Source organism: Silurus meridionalis, chromosome 11, assembly GCF_014805685.1.
Source record: "Silurus meridionalis isolate SWU-2019-XX chromosome 11, ASM1480568v1, whole genome shotgun sequence".
In the NCBI taxonomy this organism is placed as follows: Eukaryota; Metazoa; Chordata; class Actinopteri; order Siluriformes; family Siluridae; genus Silurus; species Silurus meridionalis.
The window spans coordinates 11,595,094-11,618,276 of record NC_060894.1 but is presented as its reverse complement, the minus strand read 5'-3'; the positions used below and the strand labels follow the sequence as shown (position 1 = coordinate 11,618,276).

Genomic DNA, 23,183 nt, shown 5'->3' with positions numbered 1-23,183 from the left:
TGACGGACGAGGTCAGACAGGAGTCTCCATGGACTATGATGTTTGCGGATAATATTGTTATTTGTGGTGAGAGGAGGGAGCAGGTTGAGAAGAGCCTGGAGAGGTGGAGGTACACGCTGGAGAGAAGGGTAATGAAAGTCAGTAGGAGTAAGACAGAGTACATGTGTGTGAATGAGAGGGAGGGCAGTGGAGTGGTGCGGTTGCAGGGAAAAGAGGTGGAGAAGGTGGAGGAGTTCAGGTACCTGGGGTCAACAGTGCAAAGTAATGGAGAGTGTGTTAGAGAAGTAAAGAAAAAAGAGTGCAGGCAGGGTGGAGTGGGTGGAGAAGAGTGGCAGGAGAGATTTTTGATAGAAGAGTGTCTGCAAGAGTAAAAGGGAAAGTTTATAGGACTGTGGTGAGACCTGCGATGTTTTATGGTTTGGTAACAATGGCATTGAGTAAAAGACAGGAGGTGGAGCTGCAGGTAGCAGAGCTGAAGATGTTGAGGTTTTCGTTGGGAGTGACGAGTTTGGACAGGATTAGAAATGAATTTATTATTATTACATAATCCCGTCATTTTGCATTAGTAAGAAATGCAGTTCCAAATCTAAAATATATTTTTCTATTATGTAAACCACCCTGCAATATTTTATCCTTATTTAGGGGATAATACAATATAATATTCATAGTGTAGATCCTGAACTAGGTTTACCGTCTGTATTGAGTTTCACATACTTCTCCATGTTTATGTGGATTTCTTCTGGGATCTCTAGTTTTTCATCCCACTTTCCAGGTAGGCGCAAATAAATGTTGGTCTGGCCAAGGCTTAAATTCCCTGTTTGCAGGATATACCGTGAATCTGACCAGTATAAAATAATCACAAAAAATGTAATCCACCTGAAATTTCAATTGTTGATTGACATCATCCCGGTGACATATTTATAACTATTATTTCTTTGTTTACTAAGCTGGTTAGAGTGGTTATAGTGGATAAACTTAAATCTTAGGAACAAAATAATTGAAATGACCACTAGAGGGAACTCTTCTTTTACCACTACTACTACTACTACTACTACTACTACTACTACTACAGTACTACTACTACTACTACTACCAATAATAATAATAATAATTATTATTATTATTATAATTATTTTTATTATCATCATCATCATCATCATCATCATTAAAATAATAATAATAATAATAATCATTATTATTATTATTATTATTATTATTATTATTATTATATTATTATTATAACAATTATAATAATTTTTAATATATAAACTTCTTAAGGTGCAAAATTGGAAACTTTTTAGTTATTAAGTTACTATTATTATATTATTATTAGGCAAATCGGCTAAACACAAATACAAAAATAGAGAATATTCTCCTGTGTGCTGCTTCCCATCATTAATAAAAGAATGTGTTTCACTAAATATGAGTCAGTAAATTCAAAATTCAGGAATTGATTTCTTTAGATTACGCGTCGTTTTTAATGATAATAGTAGATGTGAGGGATTAGGGGGGTTTTTGAGCCTTTGGCGTTCCACAATAAAGCACCTCAGTGTCTCTAGAGGATCCAGTAGCGCACCATCAGCACACTGTAGAGGAAACAGGGCTGTGTCTCTTTAAATTGATATTAAAGCCGATTAGGGTCGCTTCTGTTTTTTGGCGTCTGTTCACTCAATCGTGTTTTCTCTTCCTTTCTTTATTTACTTTCTCATTGTGCATACAAGACCACCAAGCGTTTTCCCTAAACGGCACAGGAGATTTACTCTTCTGCTTGTGTTTGCGTTTCTCACGGATTGAACATTTCTGGATTTTTATCCTTTTCTTTAGGTTTCTGCTTGTCTCACTTTTTTTTGCATTTGGTGTGTCTCTGATGATCAAGCGCTCATGCAAAGTGGTGTGAGACGTCCAGGTGGAAAATGCAGAAAAGTGTGCGCTACAATGAGGGGCACGCACTTTATCTCTCTGTGATCGCCAGGAAAGAGGGAATTAAAAGAGGCTACTTAAACAAGAAAACGACTGAGAACAGTCGCTGGAACGAGAAATACTTTGCTTTGCACCAAAACATCTTGTTTTACTTTGAGAATGAGCAGAGCACCAGGCCTACGGGGATTTACTTACTGGAAGGAAGCACCTGCGAGCGCGTCTCTGCTCCCAAAGTATCTTCAATCAGCCGAGACAATCCAGATAAACAACAGGTTATTATTATTATTATTATTATTATTATTATTATTATTATAGAGTAGTAGTGATGGTGAGGTTTATTTAATGTTTGTGTGTAAGTGTGTTCATGTTTTGTGTGTATGAATTAGTTTTGTGTATTTGTGTGTTTGTGATTTGTGTGTGTGTGTGTGTGTGTGTGTGTGTGTGTGTGTCAGTTGGTCGAAATGAGGTCTGTACAACAATCATAAACTAATAGGAAGACTAATGGGATTATGGATAATGGATACATACATTAGAAATACATGTAAAATACTGGATGGAAAGGGTGAGGAAAAGAACAAAAATATCCCAAATGTTTCTGTCTGTGTTTTGAGGTGTTCAGAAGTGTTTTAATTCAATTTGGATTTGTATAAAAGTTCTTTTAACTTTACAGATATATTTCTGTAAAGCTGCTTTAAATAATTTATATACTTTATAAACTATATAACTCATAACTATATAAAATCTGGATTTACATTTCAAATGTATAAACTTGTACCTGACAGTGGTGAGGAAAAAAAAATTCAATGAGGAAGAAATCTTACAAGGAACCAGATTTAAAAGGGAAACCCATCCTCATCTGTGTGACTGCTAATGTAATTTTAAAATATTTTACACATAATTAAAATTACGTGGTATAAACTGTGCACAGTTTGTTAAAAGGAACTTAGACATTTATGGACAACTTTTGAATATAAGCATCATACTTTTCATCATACGTTTTTTATGATAAAGCATACTATATACAACTGAAGTTAATAACTGTTCAGTAATGATTTTGAATAATGATTGGCAGACTTGAGTGCCAATTCTTTGTAGCAACTGCAGTAAAAAGGCTATCCAAGAAAGAAATCTTTCTGCCATATATATCGCTTCTATGTAGTACCTTCACCTTCATCTTTAGGCTGTTCTTGTAGTGTCATCCTCAGCATCTATGAGTAATTTTCAGGTGACAAAAAACCCACACAAGGAAATTATGGAGAACAGGTGGAGTCAGGATCACTGAAATCTTAGAAGTAGCATTTGTAGTTTGACAGAGAGAGAGAGAGAGAGAGAGAGAGTGAGGAAGATGTTTTATTATGTCAAATGCCAACAAAGCATCATAAGACCATGGTTATCTAAACTTTTCTATACTAGTGTAATAAAAGTCTGGTTGGCATATTATACAGAAGCTTTATTTGATTATCTTATTACATTGTGGCCAGTCTACAAAACATGTTTAGCTTTTTCTCATGTATCTAGGTAGACTAGGTATTATATACTTCTTCTATTTCCTAGATTATGCAAATTTTAAATACACTCGGCATTTACACCTGCTTAGTCATGTAATGATAATTAAAACACATAAATCACATATTATTAATTATGATTAAAATATTAGTTAAATAATTTTGCTTTTAAAATCAAGCAGATACAGGTACAGAGCTTTAGTAATATTCACTTTAAATATCACAATAAACATAGAGACAAAATGTGATTTGAGTGACTCTGACCATGGCATGGTTCTTGTTGCCATATGGGCTGGTTTTATTTTCAGAAATTGCTTATCTCATAGAATTTCCTGCACAAAAGTTTACACAGTAAAGTAGGCTACATTAACTAAAAATGTAATCCCTGATGAGCGAACCTGGGGCAAATGTGGCAAGGAAAAAATCCCATAGATGGTATAAGGAAGAAACTTTGAGAGGAACCAGACTCAAAAGGGGTACCCATCCTAATTTTGGGTGATATTAAGGTTGTGGTTATAAATCTTAAAAACAATACAAAACTCTACATGAAAGAACTACCATGAGCACTGGGGTATGTGATTATGAGTAATGTCCTTTCTGCAGTCTTATACAGTCAGTTGACATTGTGAAACCAGGAGCTACTGAGCAACTCATAAAAAAGCTCAACATCTGAGACCATCATAGATCCAACACCTATTCCTCCATGCCAGAGCCCTGAAATGTTCAAAGAAGTCCAATGTCAAAACTTTACATGAAGTGGGATCCAAAGGGTGCTGGTATAGTAGATCTTTAAATGATTCTGGATGATTGCGGGGTCTGGATCTACACTTTCAATGTCCATAACCTTCATGATGTGGGACACAACTGGAGCTGGCGCAAAATCAGGATGTCCCCAAAACCCGCCGACTGGTAGTGCAGTGTGAGTGCATGTGTGTGTGATGCTGAGCTAGCCTTGGCACACATTCTATAAAAATAAAAAAAAGTAAAATCCAAAAAATTTCGAAAACTCTTAAAATACCCTTTTTGTAATAAATAAAAAAAAAAGACATTGGTAAAGGAGGAGCCACTCAGTGTTCGAGTCACAGAGGAACGTGTTTTTGCGTAGCTTAGGCACGGTTTAATAACCGTAACCAAATCTACTTAAAAATTATACATATATATTTCAGATCATTTTAAAAGTAAGTTTTATTAGTTAGCTATATTTCCTTTAGCTTTATTAGTAGGCTAAATTTTGGTTCGAGTTTTAGACCAGGCAAAGTTTAACCAGTGCCATCTTTTGTTGTTTACCTCAAGATTGAATCTGAGATCAGCAGTATTTTGTTTCTGCAATTTTCAAAACAGTCTGAAGTGTGTATGTGTTGATTCAAATATTGAATTATATTGCTGCATGATTGGTTGATTGGATAATGACCAAAGCTTCACATGTTCTTATTAAAGCGGCTCTGTTTTACAGTAATAGAGACTAGACAGAGCAGGTAAAATTATGACTATAAAGAGAAGTAATGACATGCAGACAATGGAGCTGCAACTGTCTGGATAATGAGTGCTGGTCTTGAGACGGGTTGGCCATGGAAATATCAATGGCAGTGAACCATTACTGCTACTTGGAATTGTTTTATGACATCAAATACAGAAAATGATTCAGTAGAAGACAGTTCTATGGAATGGATAGTGGGCCTTAATGGAATAAACATCAGGTAATGAAAAATTACATTTGTCATGGGCTTGATGGAATACCTATTGACGATTTCTAAATGCTGAAACATCGGTAGGAGTCAATCTTGCAAAAGAGGTACATTTTTGCATGCTTGTACTTTTCATATCGAAGCATGCAATGTTTAGCTTCAAGCACCAGAACAGACAGGCACAATAACCTTTTACTTTTCTTGATATCTGGAATATGATCAAACAGAAGTTCTTTTTAAGGCTGTTGATTGTAGCAGTACTCAACTCTCATGCCCTTCCAATGTATGATGACCAATGTTGAAAACCTCATTGCTCAAGATGTGAGAAATACTATCATTTGATTGTTTGTCATAATTATCAGTATAAATAAAGGACATAACAATAGAATATGTTTTGACAAAGCTAGGGTGGGAAATTGCCATCCTGGGTAAATAAAAACATTCACAATGAGGAATGCTATCATAGATATTTCATGTACAGTCTTTCTGAAAAATAACAAAATTATATGGTCCAACTCTTAAAATAAGGGTAAATGCAAGCACAGATGAACACAACATGTCTCGTTATATATTTGTACAAAAATCAGCGAGAATATTGATAAGTTGGGATATGACAGTAGTAAACATGTGACACACCATCTTTAAGGAGAATTATAAAGGCCATTTTTTTTTTATTTGGCCAACATCGTTCAAATTGTTCTTAGCAACTTGTTTTCAGTGAAGTTTCAAACTACTACAAAAGAAAAGAGCTTCAAAGTACTATGAGGCTTTCTAAAAAGAAACGGCTCATTGTAATTTGTTTTGTTGGCCAGCTGGACTGAGGCGGCCTTTGATATGTGCCAACCGCTCTGCATATTCATAGAACAGTTGTTTGTGGAGTCATTATAAGATTCATTATGAAGTCCATCGAGCTACCATCATTCATCTGGCAAATAAGAATTGGGTCTATGTATTTTGGAAGCATAGCTGACACATTTTCAATTACTGGGTTGAACTGAATAGAGCTTTAAACCCTGTTAAGCTTTTAGGGTTGTCAAATTTGACCAAATCACATCTGTGGCTGTTATTTATTTAAACAATCAATTTATTTGATTGTACCTGCCAAAGATTTAGATTTTCAAATAAAACATGCTTGACAGATTGGCAAACAAGTTAAATGTCTCGGGTTTCCATGGAAATCGGGTTTCGTGTTAGGCTGAAGTGGTACTGTATTATTATTCCAGAAGCACTCATTACAAAATGTTACACAAGATATCCTACACCCCCCCAACCCAGTCCTCCATCCTGCTAGCGAACTCTGACCTTAGATGATAAATTGCATAGTTTGCATTTGATTATTCTGTATCAGATTGCTGATTCTAAGAACACAGTTTTCTGGAAATTAGGCACATTTACACAATCTTACAATGCTCTAAGAAACCAGTGCATTTGTGTACAAACATTATTTCCACCTTTTTGTGAGTATACAGTGATAATGTATAAAGGATAATAATTAGATATAATTTAGTTATCATTTAAATTAGATATAATCATGAGACATGATTGTGAGGATGAGTTGGAGTGGCTGATGTGAGGCAGATTGAGAAGTGTGTAAGGAAACAGTGATTCGATTGTTATCTTCCAGCTTAAACAAAGCCTGGAGCTGAGGAGAGTGCATTAAAAGCAGAGATGAGAAGCAAAGGCTGTTACATAAGTGCAGAGATGTCGCACGCACGCACGCACGCACGCACGCACGCACGCACGCACGCACACACACACACACACACACACACACATCAACACACTCACACACATCAACACACACTCTCACCAGATGACCTGCAATGCAGTTAGAAAAGACAAAAGCCTTAAAGCTTAAGTCCTACAACATACGTGTGTATATACACATTCACATATTTACTCTTGACCTATTGTATTAACACCTTTGTGGTCTTTTGGATGCCGAATCACACTATAATCATTTTGCTCAATAGAAAATATTAAATAATAATTTTTTTTTTTTGCAATTATAGTTAATACCATCTGCACAATCTTCATTGCATTATCAAGGTGTCTTATGCATTTACTGACGATTTCATTACCTGTCCTATATTAAGCACTATTTCCTGGTCATCTTTGGCCATGATGGGCAGAAACCTCTGGAGCTGCGGGCAGAAGAGGATACAGATTGTACTGAGTGGGTGGAAGCCATTCAGCAAGCCAGGTACAGCAGCGAATGAAGGCATTAAATGATTTTTGTGCGAAAGAAGCACTGCACTTTATGTAAGTTTCAGTGGCTTAACTCAACAGTATTTCAGTAATAATGCATCTGTATCAGCAAAAGCTGAATGTTCTCATTATGATGTGTAATTTCCTTAGTTGCAGTTCCATATGTAAAATATAATTTAAACTGTAAAATTCAAAGACGTAGAGAAATCAAAGAAAATCTTTCAGTTTAACATTAGTTCTGTCACAGTTCATTTATTGTCACCCCATACATTTATAGGTTACATCATTGATCATTATTCAATATAAATAATGAATTATCTTGTAATATTTAGTTCTAACAAAATGTTTGCTACAAAGGAATAGTAGAATTGTAAGGTAGATTGAATCACTGCGTTTCTTCATTTGTCTTCATGTGTCTGTGACTGTCTGTTTTTCAGCTACTCTAACCTTATCATCGAGCGTGAGGTGCTCATGCAAAAATATATCCACCTGGTGCAGATCATGGAAACAGAGAAAGTGGCTGCCAATCAGCTCCGCACACAGCTTGAAGACCAGGACACAGAGATTGAAAGGCTCAAGACTGAGGTCAGAATCAATGTTTTTATAATAACATGTTATTGCAACATTTTTAGATTACTTCTTTATATTATAAGTCCGTCTGACAAAGTTGTTTTTATTTAATTTTAGGTTGTGGCCCAGAACAAATCAAATGAGAGAATGTTACCTTGTCATTCCAATCAAGAAGAGGATGACCCTGATATACAAAAAATAAAGAAGGTAAGAAGTTTGAACTGTCTGGAGATATATTTAAGAACATAACCAGAGATCCATCTTTAATAAGTTACTGTACATCATTTCTATTAGGTGAATCTCATGTTAATGCTGACACAAAAACAACTTCTTATTTTGCATATTGCACAATATTGTTAAAAAATAGAGTGAGGAAACATTGAAACATAGAAAACATAGAAAATGTAAAATGTAAAAAATATCAAATATTGAAACTGAGGAAATATTACATTTTAAAGAAAAAAGAGGTAATTATTCATTTGATGGCTGCAAAAACAAAGGACTGAAAATAAAAGTTTTACTAAAAAGAAACAGCTGGGAAACATTTTGCAACTAATTATTTAAATTGGCAACAGGTCAATAACATGAGTCTCACAGAAGTAAAGATGGGCAGAGGTTCACCAATCTGTAAAAAAAAAGTCTACAAATAGTAGGAGTTTTAGAATAATGTTCCTCAACATCAAATTGCGAAGACTTTGAATATCTCAATTTCTACAGTACATAATACCATCAAAGGTTTCAAAGAATCTGGAGAGATCTTTGTGCTAGGGGTGCGATTGATATTGAACGCTCATAAGTTTTGGGCCCTCAGCGGACACCGCATTAATAACAGCATGATTCTGTAATGGAAATAATTTCATTCGCTTAAAAACATTCTAACAATTCATTGTCTTTGAACAAGTTCACTGTGCCATCCACAAATGATGCTCTATCATGCAAAGAAAAAAGCCCAATGAAAAAAAAAGATCCAGAAACATTAATGTCTTCTTTGGGCCAAAGCTCACTGAGGCAAAGTGGAAAATTATTTTGTGGCCACACTAATTAAATTGTTTAATTATTTTTAGAAATGATTGACACAACGTCCTCTAGACTAAAGAGAAGAGAGACTTGCATATTATCAGCGCTCAGTTCTTAAGCCTGTATCTCTAATGGTATGGATGTGCATTATTACCTATGAAATAAACAGCTTGTAAATTTTGAAATCACCATAATATATAAAGATTTTAGAGCAAGATATGGTTCCATCCAGACAACATCTTTCCTAGGGAAAGCCCTGCGTATTTCATCAAGACAATGCTAAAAGCATCTTGACTCAACTTGAAATCACATACTGTTTCTATTACAACAGCATTGCTTCATAATGAAAGGGTGCCTGCAGTCTAGACCTTTCACCAACTGAAAACATTTGGTGCATTTTGAAAAAGAAAAATATGACAAAATGCATCTGGGACAGTTAAGCAGCTAGAATACTGTATCAGACACAAATGGGACAAGATTCCTTTCCCAAAACTCCAGCAACTGATCTCCTCAGTTCAAGGCATATATGGATTTATTTTTAAACGTGGGGCTGCTACACAGTGGTAAACATGGTCCTGCCATTGAATTCAAAACTACTCTAATTTATACTTAAATGGTACTTCTCTTAAGTTTAAATAAATGTTTTATGTGTTTCATTGTGAATAGAATTCATGAAATCATTGCATTCATTACATTTTACAGAGCATCCCAACCTTTTTTAAATTGGGGGAAAATAAGTATTTGAACACCCTGCTTTTTTGCAAGTTCTCCCACTTAGAAATCATGGAGGGGTCTGAAATTGTCAGCGTAGGTGCATGTCCACTGTAAGAGACATAATCTAAAAAAAAAATCCAGAAATCACAATATATGATTTTTAAACTATTTATATGTATGATACAGCTGCAAATAAGTATTTGAACACCTGTCTATCAGCTAGAATTCTGACCCTCAAAGACCTGTTAGTCTGCCTTTAAAATGTCCACCTCCACTACATTTATTATCCTAAATTAGATGCACCTGTTTGAGGTCGTTAGCTGCATAAAGACACCTGTCCACCCCATACAATCAGTAAGAATCCAACTACTAACATGGCCAAGACCAAAGAGCTGTCCAAAGACACTAGAGACAAAATTGTACACCTCCACAAGGCTGGAAAGGACTACGGGAAAATTGCCAAGCAGCTTGGTGAAAAAAGGTCCACTGTTGGAGCAATCATTAGAAAATGGAAGAAGCTAAACATGACTGTCAATCTCCCTCGGACTGGGGCTCCATGCAAGATCTCACCTCGTGGGGTCTCAATGATCCTAAGGAAGGTGAGAAATCAGCCCAGAACTACACGGGAGGAGCTGGTCAATGACCTGAAAAGAGCTGGGACCACCGTTTCCAAGGTTACTGTTGGTAATACACTAAGACGTCATGGTTTGAAATCATGCATGGCACGGAAGGTTCCCCTGTTAAAACCAGCACATGTCCAGGCACGTCTTAAGTTTGCCAATGACCATTTGGATGATCCAGAGGAGTCATGGGAGAAAGTCATGTGGTCAGATGAGACCAAAATAGAACTTTTGGGTCAGAATTCCACTAAACGTGTTTGGAGGAAGAAGAATGATGAGTACCATCCCAAGAACACCATCCCTACTGTGAAGCATGGGGGTGGTAGCATCATGCTTTGGGGGTGTTTTTCTGCACATGGGACAGGGCGACTGCACTGTATTAAGGAGAGGATGACCGGGGGCCATGTATTGCGAGATTTTGGGAAATAACCTCCATCCCTCAGTTAGAGCATTGAAGATGGGTCGAGGCTGGGTCTTCCAACATGACAATGACCCGAAGCACACAGCCAGGATAACCAAGGAGTGGCTCTGTAAGAATCATATCAAGGTTCTGGCATGGCCTAGCCAGTCTCCAGACCTAAACAAAATAGAGAATCTTTGCAGGGAGCTCAAACTCCGTGTTTCTCAGCGACAGGCCAGAAACCTGACTGATCTAGAGAAGATCTGTGTGGAGGAATGGGCCAAAATCCCTCATGCAGTGTGTGCAAACCTGGTGAAGAACTACAGGAAACGTTTGACCTCTGTAATTGCAAACAAAGGCTACTGTACCAAATATTAACATAGACTTTCTCAGGTGTTCAAATACTTATTTGCAGCTGTATCATACAAAATCATATATTGTGATTTCTGGATATTTTTTTTTTTAGATTATGTCTCTCACAGTGGACATGCACCTACGATGACAATTTCAGACCCCTCCATGATTTCTAAGTGGGAGAACTTGCAAAATAGCAGGGTGTTCAAATACTTATTTTCTTTACTGTAGATGTGGGTTAACAGTAAATACTTGTAACCTGACAAACTACGAAACAATGCAAAACTGTGAGATACTAATGGAAAGTAATATGCCTGGCTATCAGTGTTATTCTAGATTTTGTTTTGTTCTTGTTTTATTAAAATTTTAACATGCCAAATAAAGTTTATTATAATTTTTGTTATTCGGAATGAATGCAGAAATAATGGTTAATAATTGTTACTTTTCTCAAAATAACAACAGAGAAATTCAGAATTTCACCTGGAAGAAATAAAGTATAGTTCAGTGTAGTATAGTATGGTACAGTGAAATATAATGTAGTACAATATAGTCTCTTGTAGTATAGTATAGTATAGTATAGTATAGTATAGTATAGAATAGTATAGTATAGAGTAGTATTTAGTAGTTGAGTACAGTAGAGTATGGTGTCATATTACAGGATATTATATTGTAGTGTAATATTGTTTAGTATAATAAAATATTGTACAGTATTTTCTTCATTTAGTGTTATATAATATAGTATAGAGTAGTGTAGTGTAATGTAGTGTAATATACTGTAGTGTGGTAAAGATTTAATGTTTTGAGTCTCATGAATTTTATGATTAACATTAAATCCACAATGACCTTAAGAGAGTTACCAAAGTTTATGATGTTATAGATACAAAGCTTCATGCGTGGCTGGCTTTGTCGGAGAAAGTGGAAGATCATTGTACAAGACTATATCTGCTCACCTCATGCTGAAAGCATGAGGAAGAGGAACCAGATTGTCTTCACCATGTTAGAGGCTGAGACAGAATATGTGCTCCAACTGTCCATCTTGGTGAACTGCTTCCTGAGGCCGCTCAGGATGGCTGCCAGTTCCAAAAAACCTCCAATCAGCCATGACGATGTTAGCAGCATTTTCCTCAATAGGTATATTCATATTCCAGTACCCAGATATGATAAAATATGCTTGTCATATATTATTCTCAATATAGCAATACATTGTCTTACTGTTTAACAAAAGACACTGATGGAAATTATGTTAGTCTAAACAATGTTCTTATATAGACTTTTCCCCCCCCAAGTGAAACTATAATGTTTCTTCATGAGATATTTCACCAAGGCCTAAAAGCAAGAATTGCCAACTGGCCAAGATTAGTTTTAGGTAAGTAATATTTGCTGTTTATTCATATTTTGTTTGTAGCCCAAGCACAAATAAATTATGTTCAACTGACAGTCATGCTGAAAGTAGATGTTTAAAAAAGAAACAGTAATGTGTAATGCTATTGATATAAACACATTTAGTCTGTTTTAACTTCAGTTCATATTTAATAGCACTACTGTTTTATACACCATAATCTAATCTTCAGCTGCTTAATTTTGTACAATTATTAATAATTACAAATTGTTAGTGGGCAGTTTTTAACAAATATTTTCAACTTAGAACAAGACTTAAAACAGCACACAAGCAAAAGTCACTGCACAGAAACTGCTATATGTAGAGATATGCTTATATCTACTATACTATATGTCTATACCTCTGTATAATCATTGTCTCATTTTAGCTGACCTGTTTGATATATTGCTGCCAATGTTAAACATCTACCAAGAATATGTGCGAAACCACCAGTACAGTCTTCAGGTTCTAGCTAACTGCAAGCAGAACCGGGACTTTGACAAGCTCCTGAAGCAGTACGAGTCCAATGCTGCCTGTGAGAGTCGAATGCTGGAGACATTTCTGACCTACCCAATGTTTCAGGTGAACCTCCTTAAAGTGGAAAGAGACTAATCCTTTTAAAGGAAACATTTAGCTTTTTTTTGTATTATTTTTTTTTATACCTTTTAGACTTTCCATTTTCACCATTAAATCTTACTGTGTTCCAGATACCTCGATATATCATCACGCTGCATGAGCTGCTTGCACACACTCCCCATGAGCACGTAGAACGCAAAAGTCTGGATTTTGCCAAGTCAAAACTGGAGGAGCTGTCAAAGTATGCAAAATTCTGAAAATGTGTTTTAGTATAAATGCTAGGCTCTTGAAAAATTTGCAGTCAGGGTGTATAGTGTAAAATTAAAGATTTAACAGTTAAAATGAATTAATCCTGGTTAATACTTTTCATGCACATTGTTCCTTATGGAACATGAACAAAGTGCATTTTCTGCTGATCTGTATGGTTTGAGTTATGTATGTCACTCAGCCATTTAAGCAGTTACCTTTACTCTTACTAGATTTTTACTACGTGCATTACTACAACCAGAAGATGAAGTTACCCGTTAAAATGTATACAACCCCAATTCCAAATAGGTTGGGAAGAATGTAAAATTTAATAAAAATAGAATTCTATAATTGGCAAATCTCATAAAGCTATATTTTGTTCACAGTAGAACATAAAACAATATCAAATTATTTATATACCAGTTTAAGGAAAAATAAGATCATTTTGAATATTTGGTACATCTCAAAAAAGTTGGGACAGGACCATGTTTACCACTAAGTAGCATCCCATTTTCTTTTAACAACAGTCTGTATAAATCTGGGAACTTCAGAGACCAGTTGCTGTAGTTTTTGAAGCGAAAATTTGTTCCGTTTGTGTCTGATACAGATTGAAGCTGCTCAATATTGCTAATTTCTATTGTGAATAAAATATGAGTTTATGAGATTTGCAAATCATTGCATTCTCTTTATTAAATTTTGTACAGCATCCAAACCTTTTTGGAATTGTATATACATACAATATATACAACATATACAGTTTTTGTGGTGTTTATTTTTAGAATGATGCATGATGAAGTGAGCGACACTGAGAACATCCGTAAGAATCTTGCCATTGAGCGCATGATTGTGGAGGGCTGTGACATCCTCTTGGATACCAGCCAAACCTTTGTACGGCAAGGTGAGTCACACAGACCTGTGACCTTGTTTATAAACATTCTTCTTCCTTTTGTGTATCACTGCATAGTACCTCCAGATATATATGGCTATTTATTATTTAATCTGATATCAATTTCATAGTGTTTTCTAAGAAGACTAAACAGAGTAAACTTTTGATTTTAGCTTACATGTTTTATATTTTTCATTCACCTTCTTCTGCTCTTCTATTAGGCTTTCTGATTCAGCTGCCATCAGGGGAAAGGGGCAAGCTGAGCAAAGTGCGCCTGGGTACATTATCCCTGCGCAAAGAGGGCGAACGCCAGTGTTTTCTCTTTACCAAACACCTACTGATTTGCACCCGTACCTCCAGTGGCAAGCTGCATCTCCTCAAAGTAAGTTACAGGTTACTGGTGGCTTTTTTTCCCTTTTTTTTCTAAAATGTTTTAATTTGTTTTCACTGGAATCATGTTGGTTGGTATATCACATAAATCGTAAAAAAAAGATAAGACAGGTTTTATGTGCATTGTATGTCATTATAATACAGCAGATGGATGCATCAAAGGTTCTTTCCTAAAAAGTTTTTTTGTTTATTATTTTGTTATGCTTTGCAGCATAGTAAATGTAAAAGCACTTGCTTTTTTTCTCTTCAATTTATAGCAAGGAGGCACTCTGTCTCTGATAGAGTGCACCCTCATTGAAGAGCTAGATGCTACTGATGAAGACTGTAAGTACTCTAGATAACCTTAATTTATGATTATTTTAAGCATTTTTGAAGACAAAGCTTTGGCTATTAGATACTGTTGTTTTTTTTGTTTTTTTTGGTAGGTCTAAATTGTAGGAGGTTTACAATGAAGCTACAAAGATGTCAAACTTAAAGCTGACTAAGGATTGCAGTATCTTTTGCTGCTAAATACTTAAAATAAAATAAAATTTATTTCTATTTAGTTTTATAATAATTATTTTCCAGATTACTAAAAGTGGCCTGAGATTTCTTAATAACCTTTTTTATTACAATCATTTTGGATTTACACTATACAGTATATATTTATTTCATATTTCACAGTTATTTTATTAAAAGAAGCAGATAATTCCAAGTAAAAGTTACAATTAATGGTGAAGAAAGTTAATGGTGTGTAGATTCTCTGCCATGTAGTGCCGGCTATGTTTTTAAGCTGAAGCCTGTTTTGAAGTGAAGCCTGTAGACTGGGTTAAAGACAGAAGATTCAAGCTTGTCATGGTAAAGCCCAGGGACCTTAGTACTTTAACTTCCCTTTGGAACACTAATGATTCCTTTCAGCAATGTTAAATACATACAGTGAGTTCGGAAAGTATTCACAACGCTTCACATTATGTTATGTTATGTTATGTTATGTTATGTTATAGCCATATTCCAAAATTGATTAATTTCATTACTTTCCTTAACATTTTACAAACAATACCCCTCAATGACAACATGAAAGAAGATAAAAATAAAAATACTAAATAAAAAAACTAACAAAATCACATTTGTGCATAAGTACTTTGTTGAAACATTTTTGGCACCAATTGGCAAAAAAATTGTATGATGCTGAGTATGAGTATGATGCTACAGGCTTGGCACAATTATTTTGGGATGTCTCTGTACATTGCTTCATTCATCTTTCCCTCTATCCTGACTAGTCTCCCAGTTCCTGACACTGAGAAACATCCCCACAACATGATGCTGAAACCACTATGCTTAGACTACACCACTGTAGGAATGGTATTGGCCAATTGATGAGCGGTGCCTGGTTTCCTCCAAATATGACACTTGGCATTCAGGCCAAAGCGTTCAATCTTTGTTTCATCAGACCAGATAATTTTGTTTCTCATGGTCTAAGAGTCCTTTAGGTGCCTATTTACTGAGGAATGGCTTCCATCTGTCCACTCTAACATACAGGCCTGAATGGTGGAGTGCTGCAGAGATGGTTGTACTTCTGGAAGGTTCTCATTTCTCGTTTAAGAAACGCTGAAGCTCTTTCAGAATGACCATCGTGTTCTTGGTCACCTTTCTGACTAAAGCCCTTCTCCCCCGATCTTTTTGGCCGGGAGTCCTGGTGGATCCAAACACTCACTTACGGATATTGTAGGCCACTGTGCTCATTTTCGTCCTTCAATGCTGCAGAAATCTTTCTGTACCGTAAGATTTGTGCCTTGATATAATCCTGTCTCTGAGGCCTACAGAGAATTCCTCGGACTTCATGGCATGGTTTGTGCTCTGAAATGCATGGTTAACTGTGGGGCCTTATGTAGGCTGGTGTGTGCCTAATTCAAATCATGTTCAATCAACTGAATTTACCACAGGTGACTCCAATTAGGTTGTAGAAGCATCTCTGGCAAAGGTTGTGAATACTATTGTTCATGTGATTTCTTTGTTTTTTTTTTTCCAATACATATGCAAAAATTTCAAACAAACTTCTTTCATGTTGTCATTATAGGGTATTGTTTGTAGTATAGTATTATTATTATTTTTATAATTCTATGCGGCGCTTTACCATTCAAATTCTTGTGAATTAGTTATTACTATAGAATGATAGCCAGAAGTGCATTAACATGTGATTTGAGTTACATCCAGCACTGCTGTTAGAGCAGCTGCTATAGAAAATGAATCAATGTTGAACAGTGAAAATTAAGAATTTAGCACTTCTATGGTGTAATCAGTAGTAAAAAATGTTTTCAAAATAACTTTTTTAAGTTTTGTGAAACTTGTTTTTTTGTCTCTTGTTCCATTCTTGGCTTTCACAGAAAGTATGGAATAGAAAAGTGTTAAATAAAGCTATTAATAGATGCTTGAATTGAAGATATTTTTTTCTTTCAGATACTGCTGCGGGTCAGGGCTTTAATCATTTAGAGTTTAAGCTGCTGGTTGAGCCAGTTGATGGGCCGTCCTTTGCAGTAATACTGCTGGCACCATCTCGCCAGGAGAAAGCTGCCTGGACCAGTGACATAAGTCAGGTAGGCCACAGTGTGTGCTGCTTTGATTAATTTTGAGATCAGTACCCAAAACTGCAGTACCCATAATTTATAGTACCCATAATTTAAAGTCTTGCCTGTTTTTGATAATAGACTCGGTGTGTGCATAAATACAGAAAAATGGTTCATTAAAATCTTTTAAACCAGAACACTAAGGTCAAAAACAGATGGATCCCTTGAGTTTAGTTTGTTTTTGTAGTGCAATCTAGGTTAAATCTCTGGGGAGTTCAAGCTGCTTGTTTTGTTGTGGACTTGAGGGTGTTTCCAGCTCCACCCTTCAGCTGCAGTATTCCCACTGGGCTCACAGCACTCGGTGGTTTTACAGCATCCTCAGCTATACTAATATACCATATACCACTATACCACTATACCACATATACCAATATAACTCATATACAACAAAACCTTCTTCCAGTCATTCACTGTCCAATTATTGTGTCTTTTTGCCTTTTACCTTAATCATATATGTATGTATGTATGTATGTATATATATATATATATATATATATATATATATATATATATATATATATATAAAACACAGAATTGTTGATAATGTTGCAGATTTATTAAAAAAGAAAAACTGAAATATCACATGGTCCTAAGTATTCAGACCCTTTGCTCAGTATTTAGTAGAAGCACCCTTTTGATCTAATACAGCCATGAGTCTTTTTGGGAAAGATGCAACAAGTTTTTCACACTTGGATTTGGGGATCCTTTGCCATTACTCCTTGCAGACCCTCTCCAGTTTTGTCAGGTTGGATGGTAAACGTTGGTGGACAGCCATTTTTAGGTTTTTCCAGAGATGCTCAATTGGGTTTAAGTCAGGGCTCTGGCTGGGCCATTCAAGAACAGTCATGGAGTTGTTGTGAAGAAACTCCTTCATTATTTTAGCTGTGTGCTTAGGGTCATTGTTGGAAGGTAAACCTTCGGCCCAGTCGGAGGTCCAGAACACTCTGGAGAAGGTTTTTGTCCAGGATATCCCTGTACTTGGCTGCATTCATTTTTTCCTCGATTGCAACCAGTCATCCTGTCCCTGAAGCTGAAAAACACCCCCACAGCATGTTGACCATGCTTTACTGTTGGGACTGTATTGAACAGGTTATGAGCAGTGCCTGGTCATCCCAAACGTCTTACATTTAAGGATTATGGAGGCCACTGTGCTCTTAGGAACCTTAAATGCAAATTTTTTTTTGTAACCATGGGCAGATCTGTGCCTTGCCACAATTCTGTCTCTGAGCTCTTCAGCCAGTTCCTTTGACCTCATGATTCTCATTTGCTCTGACATGCATTGTGATCTGTAAGGTCTTATATAGACAAGTGTGTGGCTTTCCTAATCAAGTCCAATCAGTATAATCAAACACAGCTGGACTCAAATGAAGGTGTAGAACAATCTCAAGGATGATCAAAAGAAATGGATAGCACCTGAGTTAAATATATGAGTGTCACAGCAAAGGGTCTAAATACCATGTGATATTTCAGTTTTTATTTTTTAATAAATCTACAAAAATTTCAACAATTCTGTGTTTTTCTGTCAATATTGGGTGCTATGTGTACATTAATGAAGAAAAGAAATGACCTTAAATGGTTTTAGCAAATGGCTGCAATATAACAAAGAGTGAAAATTTAAGGGGTTGCATATATATATATATATATATATATATATATATATATATATATATATGCAACAAACCGTTACTGTTTATAGGCAACAGAATAGGAAAAAGGCAAAAACATACACACTCGCAGTCAAACATGAAGGTGGATGAAGCTGGAGCAGAGGAGGTTGAAGACCTGTTCCATTTGTAAGAAATACTGAACCAACATGTCTACCATTCCATACTTAATCATAATGCAGTTTTGTCTGAATAGTGTCTAACTGGAACCAACTTCACCATAAAACAAGACAGTGCCCGAAATCATACAATATTTAGAGAACAAATAGTAAGCTGGAATGTTATTTATAATGGAATGGCCTGCCCTGCCACTGAACCAAATCCTATTAAATTGTGCATTTATATATTTGTTTGGTCAAAGTAAATCTTCATACTGTACCAATAACTAGTCAATTGGTACTAAGTTTACTTAGTTTTTTGCATGCGTGTGACTCTCAAAACAATTAGAGACTAGACACTTTTGACAGGCATTGTACATAGTTTCTTACAAAAGTGAGTACATCCCTCACATTTCAGCAACCATTTTAGTATATCTTCTTAAGGGACAATGCTATAAAAATGAAATAAGAAACAAAATACTCAACAAAATATTTAGACTTTGGACAATAGTTTTGACATGTTCACTTAGGGTGTACTCATTTCCAGAGGACAGTAAATCTATATTATATATCTATAGTATTGACCTTTAAGAAGATATACTAAAATGGTTGATGAAATGTGAGGGGTTTACTCACTTTTGTGAGATGCTGTATATACCACATATACCAACATACCACATTTACCACATATTACTTGTAAGAAATATTAGCGAGAACAGTATGCATAGAGCAACACTGCTATGGATGAGTGTTACTAATTACTATTTTTATTCATTGAAGAATAATATGTTAAGCAGGAAGTGAAAACATGAAAAAGGTTCAATGTAAATAGTTCTTCCTGTTTTTGGGTTGTTCTTACAGTGCATCGATAATATTCTTTGCAATGGCCTCATGACCAGTGTTTTTGAAGAGAACTCCAAGGTAACTGTGCCTCACATGCTCAAGTAAGAATCCTATTACAATGCAATTGCATTAGTTTCAGGGAATGTGGAAATTAAAGCATTGCTAGTGAATGAAGTCTAAAGTGTATTATTCAATGCTGTATAATTATGATAAAAATATATTTGTGATAGTTTAAATTAGTTATTAGTAGAAATGTGTATGCATAACATACAAAGAATTAAATACGACTGGGCATACTATTATAGTACAGAACTGTTTCGTGTCCAATATCAACATATCCTGTTTAAATTCTCTTATACCACAGTAGTTTGTCAATGATAACATTTTAAATTAATTACAGAATGACATATGCATGCATTTACATGCTTTTTACTCATTTATAGTTCAACTTAATGTTGTGGAACATCTGTGATAAGGCCTAGTGGTATGCAATGTATTTTTAATTGCACATCATATACAATTTTGTGGAAGTTTAAAGTGCATGATAATTTACTCTATGAAATAGAAGCAAAACAAGAAAGGATGTATCAGTATACATTAGCACCAAGTATAATTCTTCCACATAAATATGATGAAATTCAATGTTACACATTTTAAGATTAACTCTAACCTTAATGATTTGAATATCAAATCTGCACATCGGTTTTAGGTGCTTATGTATAGCTTTCTTTTATATAATTTTTTTTATGTCATCAACCTGCCCTTTAACTTGATTTGAAAGACAAAATCATTATTTCCTTGCAGGTCAGACACACGGTTACACAATGATGATGTGGATATTTGCTTCAGCAAGACACTTAACTCATGCAAGGTTCCACAGATCCGTTATGCCAGCGTTGACCGTCTGCTGGAGCGGCTCACTGATCTGCGCTTCCTCTCCATTGACTTCCTCAATACATTCCTGCACACATACCGCATTTTTACCACTGCAGCTGTAGTTATGAACAAATTGAATGACATCTACAAGAGGCCTTTCACCTCCATCCCTTTCAGGTCAGGTCTCACACTTAGAGTAGGTCATTTGTGATTGCATACATTTTATCCCTTTTACAGTAAAGCCTTCAAATTAGTGCTGGTGCAACCAATTGTCAGTAATCGAATTAAAAGGTTGAAGAAAGTCCACGTGTGTGCAAGTATCACTGCGTCCTAGCATCCTAAAGACCAAGGAACACCAGTCCAAAATAAAATTCTGCATTGAGAAAGCATTTAGTCCCCCTCCACTTTTTCAATTTTGTTATATTGCAGCCTGATACTAAAATATTTAAAATAAAATTTTTTCTCATTAAATATTCTCATTCTACACTCAGTACCCAATAATGACAAAGTAAAACTGAATTCTAGAAATGTTTGTAAATGTATTCAAAAGAAAAACTGTGGACTGTTGGTGGACAGACTTTTATGTAAAGAAAATCTTCTTTTTAGCCACTCTGCCATAAAGCCCAGATGGGTGGAGGGCTGCAGTGATGGTTGTCTCTCTGAAGTTTATTCCATCTCTACACTGGATCTCCAGACATCTCCAGATCTGGTTGTCACTTCTCTTACTAAGGTCTTTCTCCTTTATAACTCAGTTTGGCCAGGCATCCATCTTTTGGAAGAGTCCTGGTTGTGCCAAACTTCTTCCATTTGAGAATTGTGGAGGCCATCTTCAGACTCAGAGCTCTGCAGGCAGTTCCTTTGACCTAATGGCTGTTTTTCTGCTCTGATATGCATTGTTGGCTATTAGGCCTTCTATAGAGGGGTGTGTGCCTTTCCAATTAATTTTATGTATGACAAGTGGACTCCAATCAAGGTGTAGAAACATCCCAGCGACAATCAAGGTTCAAGTGTTGTTGCAAAGGGTCTGAATACTTATGTACATGTGATATATTAGGGTTTTCTTTTTGCTAAATTTACAGATATTTTTAGAATGTTGTTATTAATTTGTCATTATGGGGAACTGAGTGTAGATTAATGAGAAGGAAAATGTATTTGATTGATTGTAGTATCAGGCTGCAACATAATATTTAAAAAGTGAAGCAGTCTGAATACTTTCTGAATGCACTGTACATATTTACCATTACTCTATTACCATTGGCAAAATCTAGAATACCTAAATCTGTGAAATGGATCCCCAGTTCTCCAGGCTGATGGAACAATTCAATTTTGAAAGGTTTTTTGCTCCTCGCCCTACAATCAGTCTCTACAGTGAAGCATGGTGGTGGTAGCATCATGTTCATCATTACCCTTGGCTTATTTTGCCTGATTCTCAGTGCCCGCCTTACCCAGTTTTGGTAGACATTATCCTCTATATAGATTCATTGTAGCACTATTTTTTTTATTTATAATAAGGATTTATTGGAACTTTGTGGGATGTTCAATCTTTGGAATATTTTTTTAACTGATTGATGTTTTCCACATTATTTTCTCTGTCTTGTGTTGACAGCGACTTGGTTTTCATGCTTTTGCAGACTATATTGGCCCAAAAGAAAATCATTGTCTGAAGTACAATGGTATCATGTACAGTTAATTGAGCTGTAATCCAAATACTTTCCCTGCTCCACAATCACTGAAATTTACAGGATTCAGTACCACTCATCTGACCGTTTGTCCATCTCCTCCATCTGTCCTGACTACAGCCTGAAGATAACAAGGCTTGCCCTGGAACAGTCTAAGTAAATCTATCATGCCTCTTTATTTCTCCCCCTCTTCATACATTCTCATTCCATCCTCATCCTCTAATTGCACACTTCTGTGCCTTTTTGTGTATCATAGCAAAATATTTTTTGTCCCTTATTATACAATATATTTGGTGTTAAATATGTCTAATGTCAATACAGCAAACAAAGCGCTTTGTTGTCAAGCTCCTAAGAGATTTTATGGATTTACTGGCCTCAGCGCAATAATTTTGAATGCTGTTTTAAGAGTAAAATTCACCATACTTATAAATTCAGTGTTAATATTGTTGCTATGCATTTATTCATCTGTCTGCTTTTCTCCCTCTCTTCCTTTTTTGCTCTGCACGTTTGCATCTCTTCTGGTCTCCCAGGTCCCTAGAGCTTTTTTTTGCCACTAACCAGAGCCAGTGGGGAAATGAGCTCCTGAACAACAAGTCCCCCCGACTGTCACGCAAGTTGTCTACACCGCCTCCTCTCTCAATCCCTTCCTGGACATCTTCACCCATGCACTGCCGTAAACTGTCGCTCAGTTCACCTGTAAGTGGGGGTAAAGCCATGGCTCTGGACCTCTCTGCCTCGTCCTTGGCGGTCAGTAGTTCCATTTCTGCCTACAACCCCATGGTCTCTTCTCCACCCCCACACTGTACCAAATCTCCACTGGACCTGAGCAAGGGCCCCAGTTCACCAGAGCTAGGTCCCACCACACCAGAAGAAGGTGGGGAACTCACAAATGTTGATGGGTTCTGTGGCAAGCTGAGGAGGAGTGTTAGGCGGAGTAAGTCGTGAAAATTT

General features: G+C 36.0%; 1 protein-coding gene across 4 annotated transcripts in view; it reads left to right on the top strand.

Moving 5' to 3' along the window:
* Positions 1–1,600: 1,600 nt before the first annotated feature.
* The window catches only part of rasgrf2a (Ras protein-specific guanine nucleotide-releasing factor 2a), a 41,166-nt gene continuing 19,583 nt past the window's right edge, over positions 1,601–23,183 (top strand). The window contains exons 1-16 of one of the 4 annotated variants that reach the window (XM_046861061.1): positions 1,601–2,192; positions 7,207–7,313; positions 7,756–7,903; positions 8,006–8,095; positions 11,871–12,124; positions 12,280–12,359; positions 12,760–12,953; positions 13,079–13,188; positions 13,973–14,091; positions 14,301–14,461; positions 14,727–14,793; positions 16,906–17,042; positions 19,696–19,778; positions 20,482–20,730; positions 22,353–22,388; positions 22,763–23,166. In XM_046861061.1, coding sequence (XP_046717017.1) covers positions 1,914–2,192; positions 7,207–7,313; positions 7,756–7,903; positions 8,006–8,095; positions 11,871–12,124; positions 12,280–12,359; positions 12,760–12,953; positions 13,079–13,188; positions 13,973–14,091; positions 14,301–14,461; positions 14,727–14,793; positions 16,906–17,042; positions 19,696–19,778; positions 20,482–20,730; positions 22,353–22,388; positions 22,763–23,166 — 2,518 coding nt within the window. In that variant the 5' untranslated portion in view covers positions 1,601–1,913. Of the gene's footprint in view, positions 2,193–7,206; positions 7,314–7,755; positions 7,904–8,005; positions 8,096–11,870; positions 12,125–12,279; positions 12,360–12,759; positions 12,954–13,078; positions 13,189–13,972; positions 14,092–14,300; positions 14,462–14,726; positions 14,794–16,905; positions 17,043–19,695; positions 19,779–20,481; positions 20,731–22,295; positions 22,389–22,762; positions 23,167–23,183 lie in introns of all 4 variants that reach the window. The other 3 variants (XM_046861062.1, XM_046861060.1, XM_046861064.1) reach the window with 3 other exon arrangements.